Raw genomic sequence first — 26182 nt, 5'->3', positions numbered from 1 at the left:
TCGAACCCATCGTTCTACCATTCCTAGACCGGCAAGGGAACTTGCTGTTCCAACAGGACAATGCACGTCCGCATGTATCCCGTGCCACCCAACGTGCTCTAGAAGGTGTAAGTCAACTACCCTGGCCAGCAAGATCTCCGGATCTGTCCCCCATTGAGCATGTTTGGGACTGGATGAAGCGTCGTCTCACGCGGTCTGCACGTCCAGCACGAACACTGGTCCAACTGAGGCGCCTGGTGGAAATGGCATGGCAAGCCGTTCCACAGGACTACATCCAGGATCTCTACGATCGTCTCCATGGGAGAATAGCAGCCTGCATTGCTGCGAAAGGTGGATATACACTGTACTAGTGCCGACATTGTGCATGCTCTGTTGCCTGTGTCTATGTGCCTGTGGTTCTGTCAGTGTGATCATGTGATGTATCTGACCCCAGGAATGTGTCAATAAAGTTTTCCCTTCCTGGGACAATGAATTCACGGTGTTCTTATTTCAATTTCCAGGAGTGTAGTTCACTGCCACAGTGTGCATTTTACTCAATTATAATATTTCTGATGACATTCAAAGTTAAACACCTCACTGTCCCATCTCAGCGAGCATGCAGACCTCATCAGTGATGTTATATTGTCAACTCCAGCTATCACCAAATATGATTTGGAGAAAACTGCACTCATTCAATGTCTCACCGAAACACCATAACAGCAACTGCCTCAAGTTATCTACAACCAACATTTAGGCACAAACATACCTTCTCAGCTTTGGAGACATCTATGACATTTAACTGACATAGCACTAATGCCAGAACAGCAACTACCTCAAGTTTTCTATGACCAACATTTAGGCACAAAAATGTCTTCTCAACTCTGGAGACATCTCTGACATTTAATTCACTGACTATTAAAAAAATCTTGTTTTAGCATAAACTACTGGAGAAGATTAATTTTAGCAGACAGACTTCTTGCAGAACTGCATCATCAACAATGCATTTCTTCATCGTGCAATGATGACCAGCTGTACCTTAGCCAGGGACAGGTTGTGAATTGTGGCATCAAGCAACACTCCCCGACGACTCCGAAGATGATGTCACTCCCACCTGCTTGGCCTGGTCAAACCAAACTGATGGCTAGCTGGCAACAACAACCTATCTGCTGAAAAAAATGATGCAACCACACCTCTGCTGGTAATTCAGATGTTTTGGCAATAAAGCTTGAAACTGTAAGGCATCCTGTCATTATTCAAATAAGAAGAACAGTGGTCCCACAAATTCAAGTCACCTGCTGTCTTAACGTGAGAGGAAGTCAATATTTTCTCATTGACATTGGATCTGAGGTGAGCATTATTCCAAGTGATCTACCACCGACATCAAAAAACCTTTATCTCCTTTGAACTTTGTGTGGTGCACAGTTCACATATCGCAATAACACTTCGTGTATAAAATCATATGAAGTTCATTCAGTTAGACTGCTGATATAATGTTTACCTATACAAGAATTGATAGTATACATGGTATCGGTTATTTCTGTAACAAAAAAGGTAATCTAAATGATTAATGGAAAATCTCATATAAAGATATCTTTGGCTTCCCTCTGACAACCATACCTCCATCCTTGCTACCCTCCCTGTTTTCCTTTCCCTGTTGCTTCATGACCTGAGTTATGAGTAACTGAATCCACTTTCCCTTCTTCCGTTTCTTTCCCCTCTCTCCTCCCTGATGAAGGAACATTTGTTCCGAAAGCTAGGAACGTAAATTTTCGGTTCTGTTTTTTGTGTATCTATCGGCTGTACTGAGCTGAGGTACCATATTTACTCGAATCTAAGCTGCACTTTTTTTCCGGTTTTTGTAATCCAAAAAACCGCCTGCGGCTTAGAATCGAGTGCAAAGCAAGCGGAAGTTATGAAAAATGTTGATAGGTGCCGCCACAACTAACTTCTGCCGTCGAATATATGTAGCGCTACACAAGCATGCTTTGTGGGCACAAAGATAAATACTGCATCAGTAAATAAATTTAAAAAAAAGGTAGAAGACGAGCTTTTTTTTTCTCCGCCCCGAGTTTCGACCACTGCATTTTCATACATTATCCAATGAAGTAAATACAAATTCCGTATTGTTCATCTTCAAATGTAGCAGAATTTCAATGTACTACGAAAATCCGACTGGCAAGACTGTTAGGGATGTTTGTCAATATGGCCAACTCTACGTTCCGAGTTTTTTCCTACCTGTGAGAAGAGATGGTTGCTAATAGGAACCTGATGAAATGTGAATCACATGCAGTATTCTCTTCACCATAAGAATAATACGAATATAAACATTTTGCCATGTATTCTTTCGTGTTTGTTGCTATCTCATTTAAATCATGTCTGCGTAATAAACTACTTAACTAGAGTGAGACAACAGCAAACGCGGAAGAATATACGTATCGTGTCATGTTTATATTCGTATTATTCTTATGCCTAATAGTGATACAGTCAGAAATGAAGCACGGCAACTGACTAGATTTTAAATGTAAGATGACTAATTTCTGTGCAGAATTTGATGTACTAAAGAAGCGGCCGCAAAGATTTTCAAACGGAGGAAAATTTTCGCAAAACTCTCGTTCAGAACATGTTCTACCATACGCATGTTCTATCATACGCATTTGGTTCTTGTTGATCATTATCAAAGAAAGCAGCAGTGTAAGTAACAACAAATAGCAGTCTCTTGCCATTGTTTCGCTAATGAGACGATTCCTCTTTTTTTTTAAGCGGCGGTAGCGCACACAAAAGCAAGTCATGCCACGAGCGGCGACAGGCCGTAAACACCCACTATCAAAATGCGACAAACAATGCATTACACAGTACAGTAATGCATTTTCAGTTTAGAGTGACGTAAACACCTATAACAAAGAAAACGGCACTTATCAGATCAAAGCAAAATAAGCAATCGATTCAAACCAGACGAAGCACGTGAAAAAGGAAGGGTACCCGTATAAATACGGACGGAGCGCCTGACGCATAGCAATGGCTACCTGGTAAAGCTTAACTGCTAAGCTTACGACTCGAACCAAACTACTGTAGCTGTATCGTCTTTCATTCGACCTAAATTGTGTCTCATATTACAATGGACCAACTTTGTTTCGATTTGGAGGTGCGGCCTAAAACTTTTCTCTGCCCTTGAATTTCGAGTCTCAAATTTCAGGTGCGGCTTAGATTCGGGAATTTTTTTTTCCCTTTATTTCGAGTCTCATTTTTCAGGTGCGGCTTAGATTCGAGTGCGGCTTAGATTCGAGTAAATACGGTAAGTACTTCACAAAAAAGGTAATGTTATAGGAGGGTGGCCCATTACAATATTCCCCTCACAAAATTTGGAAACAGGATGTTTTTACAGTATTTTGTGACAGACTATAAGGTTTGCCAAACAGTGTACGAAATGATGCCCAGGGCAGCAGATGGATGTATAGAAGTAGCTGATACATAACATATTACAAAAACCATAAGAAAAATATCTACTATACAAATCATAATTTATACATATATCAGGATATGGCATTCAGATTTTCAGATCTGCGGAACATACTGTCACAAGACAAATAATATAAGGTTTGATGACCAGTCACAACACAGAGCCGGTCGACAGATGCTCGAGTACGTTACCCAGCAATCATGATCTCTTGCAAGCTGACTGATCTAGCAGGGTACAGCCATACAGCAGTGTGGGGAGTGGATCACCCACATCTTTCAGCTTCATCCCTAGAGTTCTCATCACACGCTCCAACGGGTAGTTAACTTCCTGTCTAGCATTCACATCAAATCTAGAAACATTGTTATTTGTGTACTAAATATGCTGTTCAGCCAACTGCCTTGCTGCAGTGGTAACACCGGATTCTGTCAGATCACCAAAGTTAAGCACTGTTGGGCTGGGCTAGCACTTGGATGGGTGACCATCCAGATTGCTGAGCGCTGTTGGCTAGCGTGGTGCACTCAGCTCTTGTGAGGCAAACCGAGGAGCTACTTGACTGAAATTTAGCGGCACCGGTCTCGTAAACTGACAAACGGCCGGGAGAGCAGTGTGCTGACCACATGCCCCTCCATATCCGCATCCAGTGAAGCCTGTGGACGAGGATGACTTGGCGGCCGGTTGGTGCCATTGGGCCTTCCGAGGCCTGTTCGGACAGAGTAAATATGCTGTTCAATACCTCCTTCACATAACACGAGATATGTTCTCCTTAATCATTTTACGTAGTCATTTAGATGGGATTTATGTCAGTTGTGATTAAAAAGTGTTCACTTATGAAACATTAATACACAGAGTTAAATGCAATGGGCTATAAAGGCATTACACACACATATGCTCAGATGCTATTCCTAATTTTTGCAGTACAAATTATGAACATTGTTCCATTTCTAAACTTCAAAAAGATCTAATTTAGTCTCATGGCTAAAGCACAAATCTATTACAGAGCACAACTATATAGTGTATCATAGATTTTACTTAGTCAATAGATAAGACAAAACTTTAGAAATCACATCATCTTACACACTAAATTCTAGTCAGACAAAACACAGTTATCTAGTCTTATACATATGCAGATAGATTTAAACTCAGTCAATGGATAAGATAGAACTCTAGAAACTATATGATCTCACATACTAAATTCATGACAATGGAAAAAAGAACAAATAAACAAAATTTAGATACTTATGGGTCATGTCTATATGCTTTCAGTTCAGTAATATTGTGTAATCCAAACAACTTCTTAGATTCTGGATACACAAGTCTGTACGCATTAAATACTGAAAAATTTCTTTATCTTAGATGTCAACACTTTAGATTTCTCTCTGGCTTTCACAACACAAGATGTCCTACTTCAGACTTAGAAAATCTACCTTTACTATCATGTCTGTCTTCTCCTATCCCCCTGTTTTTTCATCATCTCCCTAACACACTCCTGCCTCTCTTGTGGAGACAGAATTTTACATGGTGGAAACTCAACATTTTCAGAAACAAAGTTAGTTGGTCTGCGATTAAACATGATTTCAAATGGTGAAAAGCCTGTTGAAGAATGCTGTAAGCTGTTCATAATGTCCTCAAAATCACTGACATAATCTATCCAACTGATATGATTCTTACTACAATATGTTCTAAACAGTCTTCCAATCTCTCTCATATATCTTTCTGCAGGGTTACTTGAAGGGTGGTACACCGAGGTTAGAATATGCCTTATTTTTGTGTGATCAACAAATCTTTCCAAGTTTGTGATGTAAACTGAAAACCATTATCAGATAAAATTGTTTTAGGGATACACACCTGATGAAAATATGTTTTTTTAAAACTTAGAGCTGATTTGCTTACTGGTAGGTTTCTTGAGAGGAAACAGCTTTACGAACTTTGAAAATACATCAACCACAACAAAAACGACAACAAAATCCATTCTTAGACTTACGTAAAGGTCCATAAATATCCACAGACATGACATCAAGGTTACTATTAGGCAGTATGTTTTGCATTTAATCTCTACTAGTTTGGTTACTTACCTTCACTCTTTGACATCTGTCACAGCTGGCAATCTTCTTCTTGACTCTCCTTCCTAAGTTATAAAAACAGATGTTTTCCTGAATATTTTGTGTGCATTTGGTTGATCCACAATGAACAAAACTCTCATGTGTATAAGTAATTAAAGTATCAGTACACTGTTCTGGCCAACATAGTTTCCAATCCTCTGAGTCAGTCTTATGTCTCCTGAATAAAATACCCTTGTGTGCCTTTTAATACTGCTCTGTCTTTTCTCCTCCTTTCTTACCCAATATGCTCTTAACCAGTTTCCAATTTTGATCATGATTTTGATACCTGTGGACGTCTTTGCAAATTTTCAAGATCTCTTTTTTCCTCTTTCACACCTCTCAAGTACATAATTTTAAACTCTTACTCTCCTTCTCCAAAGTCGCTAGTTGATTCACTCCCTAAAGGTAGCCTAGACAAAGCATCAGTAACTGCATTGTCTGTGCCCTTAATGTATCTGATTTCATGATTGAACTGCTGTAAAAACTATGTCCAACGAGTAATTCTGTTATGGTATAGCTTACACACCTGAAGATAAAATAATGCTCTGTGATAAGTATAGATGATGACTTTGTGACTAGTATAATTTTTGAATTTGTTGAATGACCAATGTAGAGCCAAAAGATCTTTCTCAGTTTCATTGTATGTCTTTCCATTTTTGTGCATTACTCTATTAGGAAATGCAAGAGATGTATGTTCAATAACACCATCAACTCCAACTTCCTGAAATAAATGAGAACCCAAACCAAAATCACTACTCTCCATCACAATACAAAAAGGAAGAGACAAATCTGGTCTGAACAATATCTGACTTTGACAGAACTGTCATTTGATCTTGTTGAAAGCATCCTAACACTCCTGATTCTAATCCCAAATGGTATTCTTCTTCAAAAGTTCACAAAAGCATGGAGCATTCAAAACTTGGCTGCTACAAAATTTTCTATAAAATCCAATTAACACAAAAAATGATTTAAGCTGTTTTTTATTGTTGGGAGTAGGAAAATTAGCAATAGCATCAAGTTTCTCTTTATCAGGTGCAATTCCTTTTCCAGATATAACATGTCCTAAAAATTTAAGTTCTCCACACCAAATTTACACTTACCTATTTTCAAAGGCCTGCCTCCTGATTCTAATTTTGAAAACACATCTTAAAAGATTAAAATGATGTTCCCAAGTCTTTTCAGTGACCAGAATGCCATCAACATTGTTGTTGTTGTTGTGGTCTTCAGTCCTGAGACTGGTTTGATGCAGCTCTCCATGCTGCTCTATCCTGTGCAAGCTTCTTCATCTCCGAGTACCTACTGCAGCATACATCCTTCTGAATCTGCTTTGTGTATTCATCTCTTGGTCTCCCTCTACGATTTTTACTCTTCACGTTGCCCTCCAGTACTAAATTGGTAATCCCTAGATGCCTCAGAACATGTCCTGCCAACCGATCCCTTCTTCTAGTCAAGTTGTGCCACAGGCTCCTCTTCTCACCAATTCTATTCTATACCTCCTCATTAGTTATGTGATCTACCCATCTAATCTTCAGCATTCTTCTGTAGTACCACATTTCGAAAGCTTCTATTCTCTTCTTGTCTAAACTATTTATCGTCCATGTTTCACTTCCATATATGGCTACACTCCATACAAATACTTTCAGAAACGACTTCCTGACACTTAAATCAATACTCGATGTTAACAAATTTCTCTTCTTCAGAAACGCTTTCCTTGCCATTGCCAGTCTACATTTTATATCCTCTCTACTTCGACCATCATCAGTTATTTTGCTCCCCAAATAGCAAAACTCCTTTACTACTTTAAGTGTCTCATTTCCTAATCTAATTCCCTCAGCATCATCCGACTTAATTCGACTACATTCCATTATCCTCGTTTTGCTTTTGTTGATGTTTACCTTATACCCTCCTTTCAAGACACTGTCCATTCCGTTCAACTTCTCTTCCAAGTCGTTTGCTGTCTCTGACAGAATTACAATGTCATCGGTGAACCTCAAAGTTTTTATTTCTTCTCCATGGATTTTAATACCTACTCCGAACTTTTCTTTTGTTTCCTTTACTGCTTGCTCAATATACAGATTGAATAACATTGGGGAGAGGCTACAACCCTGTCTCACTCCCTTCCCAACCACTGCTTCCCTTTCATGTCCCTCATCAACATACACAATTAATTTTGAACTCACCTCACTACCCAAGACAGGATCCAGAGCTCTTTTGAATTCAGCTACAGATACATTTAGCCCAAGTGGCACCAAACAGTATTTAAAACACTTACCTCCTTACAAAACTGCAGTATACTTTCTAGAATTAATATCAAGTGGGATCTAGTGAAATCCAGAAGTCAGGTCCAAACTACTCTTGTATTTTACGTAATTTGTGTATCAGCTCTTCCATGTTCTCAGGAAGGTCATTCACTCTGATAAGAAATTTATTAAGATGTCTAAAATCCAAATCAATTCTCACTCCACCATTTCTCTTACTTACCACAAATAAAAGATTATTGTAAGCACTCCTACTTCTCTCAATTACACCCCATGTTTTCATTTTCATTTTCTGAATTTCTGTCTCTACATCTTTCCTTTTTGAAAATGATGTATTATATGGCTTGAGAAAGAAAGGTTGATGTTCCCTAAGGTAAAGCATGCACTGATAGCCCTCACTTTCCATGGTATTTCACTAAACATATTTCTTAACTGCAATAACAAATTCCTAAGTTGTTCCTTTTGTATGTCATTAAGAGTTGTAGCATCCCTTACTTTAGATTCTACTACACTTTCAAAATCCTGACCCTGTCTCATCAAAATGTATATCATCAACTTGGTACTCACCTTGGTTCACAGTGTTTTGAAAATAGTTGCAACTTTTCCCGCAGTTTAAGGAACAGAAATTAGTTTTCACATAAGTATTACTTTTGGGTTCCAAAATAAACAATTCTTTACCACTCCATCCAAAACATGCCTCAACTTTCTCTATCCAATCCACACTGAGAATTATATTTTCTTCCAGACTAGGGATCACTAAGCATCCATGTTCAAAGGTTTTACTTTCTATACTATATGTTAAAAGTACCTGAGATTTTACCAATTTACCTTGCTTACCTGTAGTTCCTGTTATCTTTACACCTACAGTGGCCATTTCCACAAAATTCGTACTATATTTAATCTTGTCTCTAAAATGTTCATATATATCACAAATTGGGCTACCAGTATCAATCAAACAGTTCCCTTCCCACTGATCTTAATCTTAATGTAAGGACATCCAAAATCTGAATCATCGTCTCTGCTATTTGACACTTCATGTAAAAGTTCACTTTCAATTTCATCAAATGCCACATCTAGACTGTTTTTGGAGGGTTTTATCAACTTTACTAATATTATAGCATTACTTTGGTTACACATGTTATCAGGTAAAGATTGAACACACTGAATGGGTACCATAGCACAACTAACATTGCTTATTACAGAAGGATCACAAAATATATTACTGTCAAAATTACATTTCCTACTTGATCTTTTTTCACTTCATTCAACCAATATGGATACAGATTTTGACTAACCACAGTTAACTTATGCCAGAATGCATATTTATCTATGTTACCACCAATTTGGCCCCTAATAAAAAAAATTCAGAAACTTTTCACCTTCATTCTCTAGGCTTACAGATAACTCACCTTCACTGTTTGGGTAATTGCTCTGCATGACATTAATGAAAAACTGCTTTGACTGGACTGGTATTCCATGACTCTCACTTACATCATCACAAACATCACTTACCTCACCTGTATTCACAAATAACTCTGAAACTTCATTATTCTTAAACTCCACAAAAACCTGATACTCTGCATCACCATCATTATAATCATCTTCATTATCATATTCTTCCAAAATGCCTTCACCAATAAAATCATTAACAATGCAAGTCTCATCACCATCAAAGACTCACTTCTGACCTACATTCATTTGCATAAGCTACCAGTCTCAGAGTTACCAACCTCAGTCATGTCACAGCTCTCATTCACATCTACATCAAAAATACCACCTAATTCAGATCCAATACAGTCATCACCTTTTTTACGTATATCAATAACACTGTTTTCTGACCAAGAGAAGAAATCATTTGTACACACTGCATCAAAATTTTCATTACTCTCACCTTCTGTTTTGTGATTAGTATCTATAACACTATAATTAAACATGTTGTTGTTGTTGTGGTCTTCAGTCCTGAGACTGGTTTGATGCAGCTCTCCATGCTACTCTATCCTGTGCAAGCTTCTTCATCTCCCAGTACCTACTGCAACCTACATCCTTCTTAATCTGCTTAGTGTATTCATCTCTTGGTCTTCCTCTATGATTTTTACCCTCCACACTGCCCTCCAATACTAAATTGGTGATCCCTTGATGCTTCAGAACATGTCCTACCAACCGATCCCTTCTTCTAGTCAAGTTGTGCCACAAACTTCTCTTCTCCCCAATTCTATTCAATACCTCCTCATTAGTTATGTGATCTACCCATCTAAACTTCAGCGTTCTTCTGTAGCACCACATTTCGAAAGCTTCTATTCTCTTCTTGTCCAAACTATTTATCGTCCATGTTTCACTTCCATACATGGCTACACTCCACACAAATACTTTCAGAAACGACTTCCTGACACTTAAATCTATACTCGATGTTAACAAATTTCTCTTCTTCAGAAACGCTTTACTTGCCATTGCCAGTCTACATTTTATATCCTCTCTACTTCGACCATCATCAGTTATTTTGCTCCCCAAATAACAAAACTCCTTTACAACTTTAAGTGTATCATTTCCTAATCTAATTCCCTCAGAATCACTCGACTTAATTCGACTACATTCCATTATCCTTGTTTTGCTTTTGTTGATGTTCGTCTTATATCCTCCTTTCAAGACACTATCCATTCTGTTCAACTTCTCTTCCAAGTCCTTTGCTGTCTTTAACAGAATTACAATGTCATCGACGAACCTCAAAGTTTTTATTTCTTCTCCATGGATTTTAATACCTACTCCAAATTTTTCTTTTGTTTCCTTCACTGCTTGCTCAATATACAGATTGAATAACATCGGGGAGAGGCTACAACCCTGTCTCACTCCCTGCCTAACCACTGCTTCCCTTTCATGTCCCTCGATTCTTATAACTGCCATCTGGTTTCTGTACAAATTGTAAATAGTCTTTTGCTCCCTGTATTTTACCCCTGTCACCTTCAGAATTTGAAAGAGAGTATTCCAGTTAACATTGTCAAAAGCTTTCTCTAAGTCTACAATGCTAGAAACGTAGGGTTGCCCATCCTTAATCTAACTTCTAAGATAAGTCATAGGGTCAGTACTGCCTCACATGTTCCAACATTTCTACGGAATCCAAACTGATCTTCCCCGAGGTCGGCTTCTACTAGTTTTTCCATTCGTCTGTAAAGAATTCACGTTAATATTTTGCAGCTGTGACTTATTAAACTGATAGTTCGGTAATTTTCACATCTGTCAACACCTGCTTTCTTTGGGATTTGAATTATTATATTCTTTTGAAGTCTGTGGGTATTTCGCCTGTTTCATACATCTTGCTCACCAGATGGTAGAGTTTTGTCAGGACTGGCTCTCCCTAGGCCGCCAGTAGTTCCAATGGAATGTTGTCTACTCCCGGGGCCTTGTTTCGACTCAGGTCTTTCAGTGCTCTGTCAAACTCTTCACCCAGTATCGTATCTCTCATTTCATCTTTATCTACATCCTCTTCCATTTCCATAATATTGTCCTCAAGTACATTGCCCTTGTATAGACCCTCTATATACTCCTTCCACCTTTCCGCTTTCCCTTCTTTTCTTAGAACTGGGTTTCCATCCGAGCTCTTGATGTTCATGCAAGTGGTTCTCTTATCTCCAAAGTTCTCTTTAATTTTCCTGTAGGCATTATCTATCTTACCCCTAGTGAGATAAGCCTCTACATCCTTACATTTGTCCTCTAGCCATGCTTGCTTAGCCATTTTGCACTTCCTGTCGATCTCATTTTTGAGACGTTTGTATTCCTTTTTGCCTGCTTCATTTACTGCATTTTTATATTTTCTCCTTTCATCAATTAAATTCAATATTTCTTCTGTTACCCAAGGATTTCTACTAGCCCTTGTCTTTTTACCTACTTGATCCTCTGCTGCCTTCACTACTTCATCCCTCAGAGCTGCCCATTCTTCTTCTACTGTATTTCTTTCCTCAATTCCTGTCAATTGTTCCCTTATGCTCTCCCTGAAACTCTGTACAACTTCTGGCTTAGTCAGTTTATCCAGGTCCCATCTCCTTAATTCCCACCTTTTTGCAGTTTCTTCAGTTTTAATCTATAACCAATAGATTGTGGTCAGAGTCCATATCTGCCCCTGGAAATGTCTTACAATTTAAAACCTGTTTCTTAAATCTCTGTCTTACTATTATATAATCTATCTGAAACCTGTCAGTATCTCCAGGTTTCTTCCATGTATACAGCCTTCTTTTATGATTCTTGAACCAAGTGATAGCTATAAATAATGTTTTGATTAAAAGTTTTGGAATAATTAAGCATAGTATTCCAAAGCTTTAATCAAAACATGAAAGAGAAATCTGATTTTCCTTCTGTCCAACTTTAGATACCTGTGCCACATCATTAATACTGTAATTATTATCTAAATTCAAGTGTTAATTGGGGGTCCTGCACTTGTGTATTTCCTCGCCCCAAAATGATGGACCTTCATTGAGGCGGACCACCATTTCCCGAATAGTCCCTCTGTGATTGTTTTTCCTACTATCCCGTAGTTATTCCCATTGTTCCTATTCTGCTGATGTTCAAAATTTCTGTCTCTATTACCATTTTGTCCCTGATTGAAGTTACCACTATCTCTGTTTCTATAGTCGTTACCATTGTGATCTCTATCATTACGATTGTTATGGAACATGCTTCTTTCTACTGCCCTATCCAGCCTGTCAACGTATCGTAAAAAATTTTCAAAACAATCATCAGGTCCGTGTACTAAATCCCACTGCAACCTTTGTGGTAATCTTCTTTTGATTGCATCAATCAATGTATTTCATCAAATGGCCTGTCAAGGTTTGCTAATTTCTTAAGTTGATTCTTACAAAACTCTTTCAGTGTAGTGTTCCTATTACTATAATTTGGACCATTCACTTTTAGTTCTCCATTGTTCAGCTTCCAACCAAAATTTATTTTAAAAACTTTTTTTTGAAACTGCCCAATGACTTAATTTTAGATTTACCCAAGACAAAGCTTTGCCTTACAGACATCTTTTAACAAATTTAATCTTTTGATCATCACTCATGCCCGACACAAAACTATCTCTACAGTGGTATAGAAAATCCACTGAATGTAAATTGTCTTCTAGAAAACTTTTGATTGGAATGTTGGACCATGCAATACCATTATTTGAATACAGGTTGTTGTGAATGCAATTTTCCTGAACTACTGAAAATTTTCATCCAAAACATTTACATTAGTTAGCATACAGTATTCAACATTTAATTTTTTTTTAAATTACTAAAGTTCTGTTCAATTTTTTCCTCAGTGACCTTCTGTTGCATTCTGATATCATTAACATTCTTCTCCTGTTGTAAAGAATGTGAAACTAACTCATTTTCCAAAACAATAAATTTATCTTCTAATACTTTTTAATTCACACTTTTTAATCCCTCTGACAACCAATTTTTTAGTTACAAAACATGATTACTAAGTTGGTCTATTTGGTATTGTACTCTTCCCATTTTATCTTTGTTTTCAGTTTTCTGGTAATTTAATTTTCTTTGCTGTGTATACATTTTTCCATTAACTGATCATTAACTGCACTAAATTTGCTACTGTTGTCCATCTTCATTTCCTCTAATTTTACTAAAATCAACAGCAAAATATCAGTTTTCATTGCTTCTTTGCTGACTACACTTTCACTTGTTGAAACACATCTAGGCTACATCCTACAGCTTTCACACCTACATCATTACCATTAATCTCATCTCTATTCATTGTCCTAGCAATCACACAGGTAAAAAAAATCATAAATAGTTTGTACTTATCTTTTCTGATGTCAAATCTTCTTTCAATTAATCCGGTCCATCATTGTTGATATCATACGAAATTCTTGTCACTGTTGATACAATTTTGTTGGGCAGTCCATTTAATAAAAATACACAAATAATTCTCCTTCCCTCTTCTGCAACACACAAAACCTCATTATCAGTCAACCGATCCTAGCTGATGCCAGCACTTGTAATTGTACCCTCCCACACATATCACTATTAAAATTCTCTGTCTATAAACGTTTCGAAAGCTTCAAGAGGTGTAAATATACAAAAGAAGAACTTTTTATTTATCTTCATTTTCTCTTCTTGTTGTTGGTGTTGCTGGCTCCAAGTCCTGTTGCTTCTAGGAGTACATTGTTGTGGCTAAAATTTTGATTTAACAGGTTCCTAATAACTGAAGAAGATTTGCCTATTGCTATGAATCTCCCCCCCCCCCCCCCCCCCCACATGAACCATGGACCTTGCCGTTGGTGGTGAGGCTTGCGTACCGTAGGTGCAACCACAACAGAGGGGTATCTGTTGAGAGGCCAGACAAACATGTGGTTCCTGAAGAGGGGCAACAACCTGTTCAGTATTTGCAGGGGCAACAGTCTGGATGATTGACTGATCTGGCCTTGCAACACTAACCAAAACGGCCTTGCTGTGCTGGTACTGCAAACGGCTGAAAGCAAGGGGAAACTACAGCCGTAATTTTTCCCGAGGGCATGCAGCTTTACTGTATGATTAAATGATGATGGCGTCCTCTTGGGTAAAATATTCCGGAGGTAAAATAGTCCCCCATTCGGATCTCTGCGCGGGGACAACTCAAGAGGACGTCGCTATCAGGAGAAAGAAAACTGGCGTTCTGCGGATCGGAGCGTGGAATGTCAGATCCCTTAATCAGGCAGGAGGGATGAAATAGTGAAGGCAGCAGAGGATCAAATAGGTAAAAAGATGAGGGCTAGTAGAAGCCCTTGGGTAACAGAAGAAATATTGAATTTAATTGATGAAAGGAGAAAATATAAAAATGCAGTAAATGAAGCAGGCAAAAAGGAATACAAACGTCTCAAAAATGAGATCGACAGGAAGTGCAAAATGGCTAAGCAAGCATGGCTAGAGGACAAATGTAAGGATGTCGAGGCTTATCTCACTAGGGGTAAGATAGATACTGCCTACAGGAAAATTAAAGAGACCTTTGGAGAAAAGAGAACCACTTGTATGAATATCAAGAGCTCAGATGGAAACCCAGTTCTAAGCAAAGAATGGAAAGCAGGAAGGTGGAGGGAGTATATAGAGGGTCTATACAAGGGCGAAGTACTTGAGGACAATATTATGGAAATGGAAGAGGATGTAGATGAAGACGAAATGGGAGATAAGATACTGCGTGAAGAGTTTGACAGAGGACTGAAAGACCTGAGTCGAAACAAGGCCCCCGGAGTAGACAACATTCCATTAGAACTACTGACAGCCTTGGGAGAGCCAGTCCTGACAAAACTCTATCATCTGGTGAGCAAGATGTATGAGACAGGCGAAATACCCTCAGACTTCAAGAAGAATATAATAATTCCAATCCCAAACAAAGCAGGTGTTGACAGATGTGAAAATTATCGAATTATCAGTTTAATAAGTCACGGCTGCAAAATACTAACGCGAATTCTTTACAGACGAATGGAAAGGTCAGTTTGGATTCTGTAGAAAGTTTGGAACATGTGAAGCAGTACTGACCCTACGACTTATCTTAGAAGAAAGATTAAGGAAAGGCAAACCTACGTTTGTAGCATTTGTAAACTTAGAGAAAGCTTTTGACAATGTTGATTGGAATACTCTCTTACAAATTCTGAAGGTGGCAGGGGTAAAATACTGGGAGCGAAAGGCTATTTACAATTTGTACAGAAACCAGATGGCAGTTATAAGAGTCAGGGGGTATGAAAGGGAAGCAGTGGTTGGGGAGGGAGTGAGACAGGGTTGTAGCCTATCCCCGATGTTATTCAATCTGTATATTGAGCAAGCAGTAAAGGAAACAAAAGAAAAGTTCGGAGTAGGTATTAAAATCCATGGAGAAGAAATAAAAACTTTCAGGTTTGCCGATGACATTGTAATTCTGTCAGAGACAGCAGTTGAACGTAATGGACAGTGTCTTGAAAGGAGGGTATAAGATGAACATCAACAAAAGCAAAACAAGAAGGATAATGGAATGTAGTCGAATTAAGTCGGGTGATGCTGAGGGAATTAGATTAGGAAATGAGACACTTAAAGTAGTAAAGGAATTTTGCTATTTGGGGAGCAAAATAACTGATGATGGTTGAAGTAGAGAGGATATAAAATGTAGACTGGCAATGGCAAGGAAAGCGTTTCTGAAGAAGAAAAATTTGTTAACATTGAGTATAGATTTAATTGTCAGGAAGTCGTTTCTGAAAGTATTTGTGTGGAGTGTAGCCATATATGGAAGTGAAACATGGACGATAAATAGTTTGGACAAGAAGAGAATAGAAGCTTTCGAAATGTGGTGCTACAGAAGAACGCTGAAGTTTAGATGGGTAGATCACATAACTAATGAGGAGGTATTGAATAGAATTGGGGAGAAGAGAAGTTTGTGGCACAACTTGACTAGAAGAAGGGATCGGTTGGTAGGACATGTTCTGAGACATCGAGGGATCACCAATTTAGTATTGGAGGGCAGCGTGGAGGGTAAAAATCGAAGAGGGAGACCAAGAGATGAATACACTAAGCAGATTCAGAAGGATGTAGGTTGCAGTAAGTACTTTGAGATGAAGAAGCTTGTACAGGATAGAGTAGCATGGAGAGCTGCGTCAAACCAGTCTCAGGACTGAAGACCACAACAACAACAACAACAACAACATGAACATCTTTTTATTTTATCCCATACTTCTAAATCACACCAACTACAGAACATGAATTATACTTCATAATATGAATTAACGTAGTTGTTGACAAGATTAGGAATTCATCTACTTCCATCAGAGGTGTGCCCACTACTACCACTAATATTCTGCGGTACTCACAATATTCCAAAGAGTTTGCAAAGTAAAAGGGCCTACAGACTTTCTTGACAAAAGAAGAATCCTTACTAATTTTTATGATTATTTTGTAAATGAGTCCAGAAATAAATTGTGTAACTTGCGTTAGATTGTGAAATTAATAATATGAATTTTAAGTATACCAGAAATTATGTAATTTCAAATATTTTTTAACGAAGAATAATGTTAACTGTATGTCCAGAGTGCTAACAAATTATTTTTCTTTTTACATATTTTAGCCCAAAACATAACACATCTTATACAAAATCGTATGGAGTTCATTCAGTTAGACAGCTGATATAATGTTCACCTATACAAGAATTGATAGTATACATGGTATCAGTTATTTCTGAAAAAAAGGTAGTTTTAGAAGAGAGTAGCCCATTACAAACTGTACAAATGTAATATGTGGAAAATATTTATATTCAACAGTGTTTTTTGATTTTGATTGTGGTAAAAACTAGAAGTGTGAAGCTTACAGAGGGTTTTATTAAAGAATATTGCATTATTCCAAAAGTGAACAGAGCTTAATTATCAACAGTATTATTGCATAAAGGTATTGCATTGAATCCTCAGTTTTGGAAAAGGATTTTGTCTGTAAAACATATGAAGACGTTGGCCTTTTGCTGAGAGTATGCACTGTTTATCTTACAGAACAATGAACTGAGTTCATTTCTACAAAATCAAGAAAATAAATATGAGTATTGTTTTTTAAGCCTCGCAGTACCAAGGGGAGGGGGAGAAGGCACTTTATGCCCACTTTTTGAAATTATTGTAATCTAGTCAGTTACATTATATTCTAAAATTTTGAAAAATATATTTCACTGGATTTTATTCTCGTGTGAATAGCAATCTGGAGTGGTCGGGGAAGGTGAAGAGGGATAGCAGGGTACAGGTAGGTGGAGAGAAGAGTGTTGTCTGGTAGGGCTTGCAGGGATTAGATGGCAGTCTGACAAGACTGCCAGGTGCAGCACTGGGAAGTGAGGAGTGGGGGAAAAATGGGTAGCAGGAAAGGAGAGGAGCAGGGAAGGGGAAAGAATGGGTGGCATATAATAAGGCTGAGGGATATGAATTGAGAGGGGCGATAGGACAGAGAAGGTGGAAACTGTTGTGTGGATGGCATGGGACAGTAGGTTACCATAGGTTTAGGCCAGGATAATTTATGGAGTGAGAATGTGATGTAAGCGTAACTCCCGTGTGTGCAGTTCAGAAAAGCTCATGGTGGAAGAAAGGATAGGATGTATTTATGAAGGTCATGATCTCAACTCATTCCTTCACAACCTCAACACCTGATCTGCCACCCACTTCACTTGGTCCTCCTCAATGCAGTGCACCACCTTCCTGGACATTGACATTCTTCACTCTGATGGCTCCATCCACATCTGTGTCCACATTAAGCCCACCAACCACTAACAGTAACTGCATTTTGATAGCTGCCTTCCCTTCCATACCAATAAATCTCTCTCATACAGTCTGGCCACCAAGGGATGTGTATCTGCAGTGACAAGAACTCCCTTTTGCAGTATGCTGAAGATCTCATGTGGGCCATCACAGACAGGCACTATCCCCCAGACCTAGTCTACAAAAAGATTTCCTGTGCCATTTTCCAACAAACCCCCAATCCTCCCACTACCCCCAAGAGCCACATACAAAAAAGTGCCCCTTTTGTCACCCAGAACATCCCTGGATTGTAACAACTGGACCAGGTTCTTCATCAGGGCATTGATTATTTAACATCATGCCCTGAAATGAGGGACATCATACCCAAGATCCTTCCCAAACCTCCTCAAATGGTCTCCATCATCCACCCCACCTCCATAGCATCCTAGTTCATCCCAGTGCCACCACCAATCCCAACCCCTTGTCACAGGAATCATATCTCTGTGGAAACTCAGTTTGCAAGATCTGGCCAATCCACCAAACCAGCACTTCTTGTTCCAGTCTTGTAACAGGCTTATCTTACCTCATCAAATGTCAGGCCACCTGGGAAAGCAGCCATGTTGTAAACGAGCTCTGCTACAACTATTGCACAGTTTTTTTTTTATATATAATGGTATGACTACCAACCAGCTGTCCTCAAGGATGAACGGCCACCACCAGACTGTAGCCAAGAGCAAAGTAGACCATCCTATGGCACAACATGCAGGTGAACATAACATGCTTGATTTCAATGGCTGCTTCTCAACCCAGGCCATTTGGATCCTCCCCTCCACACCCAGCTTTTCTGGACAGCTCAAATGGGCGTCATCCTTACAACAAGTCCTACAATCCTGATATTATCCTGGTCTCAGTCTATTGAACCTACTGTCCACACATCATCCACCCAACAGTTTCCACCCCCTCAGACCTATAACTTCCTCCCTTTTCAAACCTCCACACTCATTGTGTGCCACCCATCCTTTCCCCTTCCCTGCTCCACATTCTCTCACACACAGCTCACCTCCCAGTGATGCACCTGACAGTCTCATCAGAATGCCATCTAGTCCTTGCATGCCCCACCAGACAGCACTCTTCTCTCCCTACTATTCCTCTCCCTTTCCTGCCCCACTCTAGACTGCTATTCACGTGAGAGTCACATTCCAGTCAAAGCTGCTGGTGGTAACAGTCACATGTGTATGAGGTGTGCTTGTTTGTGTGAATGTATGTGTGTTTTCTGTGCTGAAGAAGGCTTTGGTTAAAGGTGAGTAGCAATGTGTCCTTTTCTTAATGTTATTGGTATTCCAATCTGGAGTTTCCAGTGTTTGAAAAAAATGTTTATTATTTTTAATGAACTTTGCTATCAGATTCTGTAAATGTTTTAAATTGTTCAGTTAAACTTAGCCCAAAAATTTGTCTTAGGAGCAGATGTCGCTTCCCCAGTGAATATTTTTAGGTTCAGGACTTTACTTACACATGAATATCTATTTAAATAATATGTTGTGAGTAAAAGTCAACAAAACTAAAGAAAATGGTATTTTTTACAGTGTGCATAAAGTACCCCCCCCCCCCCCCCCCTGTTGGTATTATTCATTACAGAAGGTGCATTGGTATTGTTAAGAGTGTGCTAAAAGATGTTTTCAGGATCTGGACCACATGCATCAGGGGTGGAGGCTCTGTGCTGACCTAGCAATGATCAAATGTTCCAATGAGAAAATTCATTGGACAGCATTACATCTCCACTGCAGCAGCAATGTCTGACTCATTGGGGTCTAGACTTGTGTTGTGAATGCATGTATTTTTTATGTGTGTGTATGTCAGCTGATAAAGTGTAGATGTTTGGTATTTATGATCTCCTTCATTCCATCTAGAGTATCTCTACCTATGTATACAATATTGATTAATCAACAAAATTGTATAATGTGCATTCATTCCATAGAAAACTGCAAAGATGTTTGTATATAGTGTAAGACATAACTACACACCCTAACAATCATAAACTGTAGATAGCCATTTACTTTCAATTTGCTAACCACCTTCATTTTTGTGTTAGTCAAGATATCCGTATAAATATTGTCAATAACAAAGGTCTACAGTAAAAAAAGGATTGCACTGTAATTGGTGATTCTTATAGACTTTGTGGCTACTGATTTCATTAAATTCTACAGAAAAATTCCATGATCCACAAGTTTTTTCACATTATATACTTTTACGGCCTCATTGGACCACTTTAGACAATCATTTCCTGGCCCCCTTCTTCAGTTAGCACATGTTTTGTTCTTTCTTACCCACCCAGTTTCTTTCACTCGTTCTGATCTTTCCTGTCTTTCCTCATCTGTAAATACTCTTTTCATTGTGTGTCATTTGCCTACTTTTGGTTTAAATCTTATTTTCTTGTCTTTCAGTTTCTTGAGATTTTCTGTCTTGTTTTGTAGATCATCAAGGGGTAAAAATCTAGTTCTCCCATATCCTCTTTAATTTCCTTGATCCGCCCTACTTGTTGCTTCAGATTCCACAGTTTCTCCATAATTTTTCTTGCTAATCTGGTTTCTGGTGTCCTCATGTGGCCAAAGAAAGAAATCCTCTTTTTACATATGTGAAGAGATGCTGAAGAAACTGGAGTTGTGGACTCTTGAAGATAGATGTAAACTATTCCAAGAAAGCCTACTTACAAAGTTTCAAGAACTGGCTTTAAATAATGACTTTAAAAATATACTACAATGCCCTACATATTGGTTCTGTAGGTATTGTGATGGAAAAATTTAAACAATCATTCTTCACACATTCCATATATGAGTGGAATGAGGAAAAAACCCTAATGACTGGTGCAATGGGTCATACCTTCGTCCATGCACTACAAAGTGGTTTCAGCGTACAGATATAGATGTATGAGACAATATATGTTGGGTATTCTACACACCAGACAGTGTGATATTGCTGTGAGAAAACTAGAATACAGTAACCAAGAAAGAACGATATATGGTGCACTGAAAATTATATCCATATTTACTGGAGAACAGGGATGTTGTGCATTCTTTTTCATGAGAACAAGACAGCTATCATTAATGAAACAATTTGTGAAGTATTTGTGAAAAGACAGTGGATGTTTAAATATATTTGTGAAACATTTTCAGAAACAGACAGATATATCTTTCAAAGCAGCTGTTTAGAATTTCGTTGGAAGTGATAAGGATCCCAAATTTGAGTGCATGGTGGTGAATATGTTGAATAAATATTTTAAAAGTACATTGTTCAGTGAACTTTAAGGTACTATTCCTCCATTTAACTTTCAATTGCTTTTCTAAACACATTGGTGCTGTCAGTTAGGAGCAGGAAAACCAATGAAATGAAATGTCCAGGAAATGGAACACAGACACAAGGGCAGATGGAACATCAACATTATTGCTTACTGTTGTTGGATATTACACAGAGTGCAGCAGCAAGCTGTTCACAGGAGAAACTGTACAAGAGAAGCTTGTGGGGGAAAAAAATAATAAGAAAAAAGAAAAAGAAAAAAAGAAAAAAGGAAATAATAAGTTTATGAAAGTAGTCTTAAATTTGGAGATTTTTCATAGTCTAAATGCATTGCTTATTGTTTATTTTGACATTCTTCTTATGTAATTATTATATGCAAACCAGTGCAGCATAAAAGCAGGCATTTTCTCATCATTTCATGGCTTATTTATGAGTAACTGTTATGAGCTAGATAAAAACTGTGCTTAAATTTGGAATTTTCATATAAGACTGCATTAAACTTCATCAAAGTATTGAAATCAATTTTTAACTACCCTAATGTTGAAGCCTGTGTAATTGGGTTGTATCATCATTTAAAAAAGCTATTGGAGAGAAATATTTTGTGATAAATAAACTTAAACTCTGTGTGTGTGTGGGGGGGGGGGGGGGGCAGAATTACAGCTTATGAGTCTCGTTGTTACAGCTACACCACTGTTAGCAGTAGTCTTACATGGTGTGCCTGTTTCTTGCAGCTGTTGCAGAGTGACTCAGATCCAACATCACTCTACAAGATGGTTTCCTCACTGCCTATTGTTATGTTCCAGACAGGACTCTTCTGCATCTTTGGACAGATGATAATAGACCAGGTAAAAAATCTGCAGTTAACTACTTGCTGTTGCCACCATAGCTGCTTGCCAGAGCAGATAAATTGTCCATTCAATAACAAAATGTCACAGACATATTTTTAAGCATAGTAGAGGGTGTCTCGAGTAAGAGAGTGAGGATAGGCATCCATGTCCTGAAACATTATCCAGTGATGCTACACAGCATTGAAAGTTATTTGAGCCAAAGCCTACTCTTAGCCACCCCTTCGACTGCAAATGTGTATATACACTCTTTCTCCATGGCAATCTCCCTAATTATGTCCCGGAAGAAACTCTGTTCCATCAGGTACATCTGCTCTTGCACTAACTCCTCATCTTCATCATTTGATAAAAACTTGGATTCACACAGATGCTCCTTCATGGGACGAAAATGAAAATCACTTGAATCTAGGTCAGTATTGTAATGTGGTGTTACATCAACTCAAAACAAAGATTCTGAATGCACTGGATTGTTTTCCCTGCATGTGAGGACTGGCATTATCTTGAAGCAAGTCACACCTTTTGAAAGCTGCCCTCTTCACTCCATTTTGAATTTGAGTTACAGATATTGTGGTAACTCGTAGAAGCTGTCACTGCATATAGTTTGTAGTGGTACCTGTTGCTATAAAGCATAGCAACACATCTCATTATCCTCTTATTAAACCGATGGAAGACGTACATGTGAAAAACATGACTTTAATTAGTAGTCGCATAAAGAACATCTACTGTGCCCGGGTTTGTGGGAATTTATTTGCAGATACGAGAAAGAAAAATGTGAGTACAGTGGAGAAAGTGCTGACAGATGTGTAATTTTGAATAGCCAGTTGTCCGCCTCCTTAGCACAATGGTAGCATTACTGCCTACCACGCAATGGGGCCCGGGTTCGATTCTCGGCAGGGGACTGGGTGTTGTGTGACCTTCATCATCATTTCATCATCATTGACACGCAAGTCACCGAAGTGGCGTCCACTAAAAAGACTTGCAATACGGCGGCCGAACCCTGAAGGGGATATCCCGGCCAATAAATGCCATACGATCATTTCATTTTTTTTTTTTGAATAGCCAGTGACAGGTCACTTGCACTATGCAGTCATGCTTTGGGAGACTCCAAAGAAGAAAGAAGCCTGATGACAATGGTCAAGCACTACAGAAAAATGAATGTTGTTTTATAGACTCTGTGCCATATTATCTTCAGTTAAGTATGAACTTTTGCTTTTGGTCAGGGATTGAAGCATCATGTATGAACTTGTTATTTGAAAAGCTTTGTTAATTATCAGTTGTGAGTTGACAACTTATTTGAATACAGAAGAATTATGGGAACCATGCTTTGTGATTTCGTAGTGAGTTGCTTAAATGTAGAACCTCTCTTATACCCCTCATCACTCTGTGATCAGAGAAAAGAAGTTAGTGGTCAAATACATGGCACTGCATAGCAGGATCACAATATCAAGAACAAACAAGATGATGACCAGGAAATTTGGAAAAGAAGGTAGCTGTATTACAGGGAATGAGTAAAGGCTTGGCATCTCGTGATATATTTAACACTTAAAATCAACCCACAAAAAGAAAAACACCTGAAGTTTGAACTTTAGAAGTGTAACGAATTAGCAGTGGATCTTTTATATCCAAAAATACTGTCATCATCAGCTTTCCTGCAGAAGCTTGGCTTCTGAACTTCTTTGCTGTAGGCAGTGGTTACATTAAATGTGATTCTGACATTTAATGTTTCCATCGTATGTATGTATGTAATCTGATCAGTTTGTTCCTTTTTGTGTTTGTCTGTCAGTTGACCTGGTAGACTCTCTGCCCAATGACTTGTCTCAATTTTCCTACTGGTTTTTGAAGTGAATGCCCTACCTGAACACTCTTTGTTGTCGTAGACAAATACACATCCACTTTTAACAGTATTACTCCTATTCACAAGTAAATATTTTTTTCACTAAAGTAACTATCACCAAATGCAGCTTCATCCTGCGAGCAATGTCTTCAGCATTAGGCCCTCCAGAGTACAGAAAATGAACCACTTCAGTCATCTCTTCCATCATGCATATGGACAATGTGGCATCATAACAAAATGTTCTGAAATTACTATGAATATAGATATTCACTGAAGTAACACATGTAACTCAAAAGAACAAGAATGGGGTTAAGTTATGGCATTGTTGAGTCACTGCTGTCAACCTATGGAGCAAGGGAAAGCGAGAAGGGCTGGACAATCAGATCTCAGGATGAGACTGATGAGGATGTGCCCTTATTTCAAAGTAATTTTAGTAAGCCGAATATTTGCTCACTTCTAGCACAACAATTATGATCTAAACTACAATCTGCTATGTGTAAATTACTTTGCTTACTCACTTATAGTGCATTACTGCAATACACCATAAAGAAACAGGAGTTTCTGTCAATGTCCGCCCCCGGTAGCTGAGTGGTCAGCGCGACAGACTGTCAATCCAAAGGGCCCGGGTTCGATTCCCGGCTGGGTCGGAGATTTTCTCCGCTCAGGGACTGGGTGTTGTGTTGTCCTAATCATCATCATTTCATCCCCATCGACGCGCAAGTCGCCGAAGTGGCGTCAAATCGAAAGACTTGCAGCAGGCGAACGGTCTACCCGACGGGAGGCCCTCGTCACACGACATTTCATTACATTTCTGTCAATTTTGAATTTTATGAAACTATGGCCTATGACTTGTGAGACATTAATCATATGAAATATTTATCATAGTGACTTGAACAATTTTACCACATATTAATGTATACTTTAATAAATGGTTCACTTGTGACTGCTCAGAACTGACCACACCTTTATCATAAACCTTGTCCATCAATTTTTAAGTATTAACAATTTCTCTCACTTATGAATAACATAGCATTAAAGTACAGTGTCATTTATATCAACACCATGCAGGAAAGAGCAAATACAGTTACAACTAAAAGTGACTGTAATAACACACCTTATATGAAAATACAACTTTGTGTTGTTTACTTAAATAATATTGAAAATAGAATTGAATTTAAGTTGTAATTTTCAGATTGCAATTATGTTGAGAATTTTAACCTATAATTTTATAAGTTAATTATCTTGAACATCCTTGACTCGTTCCAGGTATGGTACAAGATCCTATTTTTGGTTCAGTGCTTCAGGTTAAATAAATTTGTTGCAGATTTAACACTTAGAAATTATATTGAAACAATTAATAATTTCACTAGTCCATGTGCTGATATAGTGCTTATAAGATGGCCTCAAGATAGCCACAGCTGGTATTGTGGTCTAGTTATTCCATCAATGTAACTGCTCAAATGTAACTGTATGTGGTTTGTAATCAGTTGTGGAAGAACAGAATAAATGTTTTCATCAAACCAACTTCTTCACAAATATGGTGCATGTCATGTCAATCTGTGAGCTTTAATACAAATCCATAACTTGATGGCATTTGAGGCCATGCCTTTTGCATCTGTCCTATGTAAATGCTCCCCAGGCTCCTGCTACACTCAGCTCATCTGCTATGCTCTACTAGCCTCCCTGACTGAGAAGCTTCCCTTACTTATCTTTATTTAGTCTCAGATGGTATTGTTGTTGTGGTATTACATCTAATTCCTCATACATATACCTATTACTCTTGGAATAACAATAATTTACAAAACTCTGTCTGCTGTCTTTATAATTAGTGTAATTGTAAATAATCAATTTAATTTTTAATAATGATAGAAAATATTTTTGGTGCATTGCAGTAAATGGACTAATCATTAGGTATACAATTAAAGATCTGTGTGGGTTTCATATGGACCTTAGAACAGGCAAGACACAAACTAATTCAATTCCTGTAACAACCACGGGTAAAATGCTATGTTGGGTGGCAGTTGTGCTGAGGATGCTGACAAACCACCATCCATGTGCCTGGGTGATTAGTGTATTTGTGAGTTGGTGCCTGTCTGTGGCCTGATGGGGATTAGTAACACAGCATTAAAGAACCAAGCATTTATTGTTCAACAATACACAGATTATGTGACAAAATTCCAAGCCACCCATGGAAGCAGGGCAGTAGTAGCCAATGCTCATCCAGGAA

The 26182-nt window shown here is 38.3% G+C and overlaps 1 protein-coding gene across 1 annotated transcript in view; it reads left to right on the top strand.

Moving 5' to 3' along the window:
• The window catches only part of LOC126195208 (odorant receptor Or1-like), a 187305-nt gene that overhangs the window by 104452 nt on the left and 56671 nt on the right, over positions 1 to 26182 (top strand). Inside the window, exon 4 of the mRNA XM_049933725.1 lies at positions 22008 to 22121. Coding sequence (XP_049789682.1) covers positions 22008 to 22121 — 114 coding nt within the window. The remainder of the gene's footprint in view (positions 1 to 22007; positions 22122 to 26182) is intronic.

Source organism: Schistocerca nitens, chromosome 7 (genome assembly GCF_023898315.1).
Source record: "Schistocerca nitens isolate TAMUIC-IGC-003100 chromosome 7, iqSchNite1.1, whole genome shotgun sequence".
Classification (NCBI taxonomy): Eukaryota; Metazoa; Arthropoda; class Insecta; order Orthoptera; family Acrididae; genus Schistocerca; species Schistocerca nitens.
The sequence above is the reverse complement of the archived record's forward strand: the minus strand, read 5'-3'. Positions and strand labels throughout refer to the sequence as shown.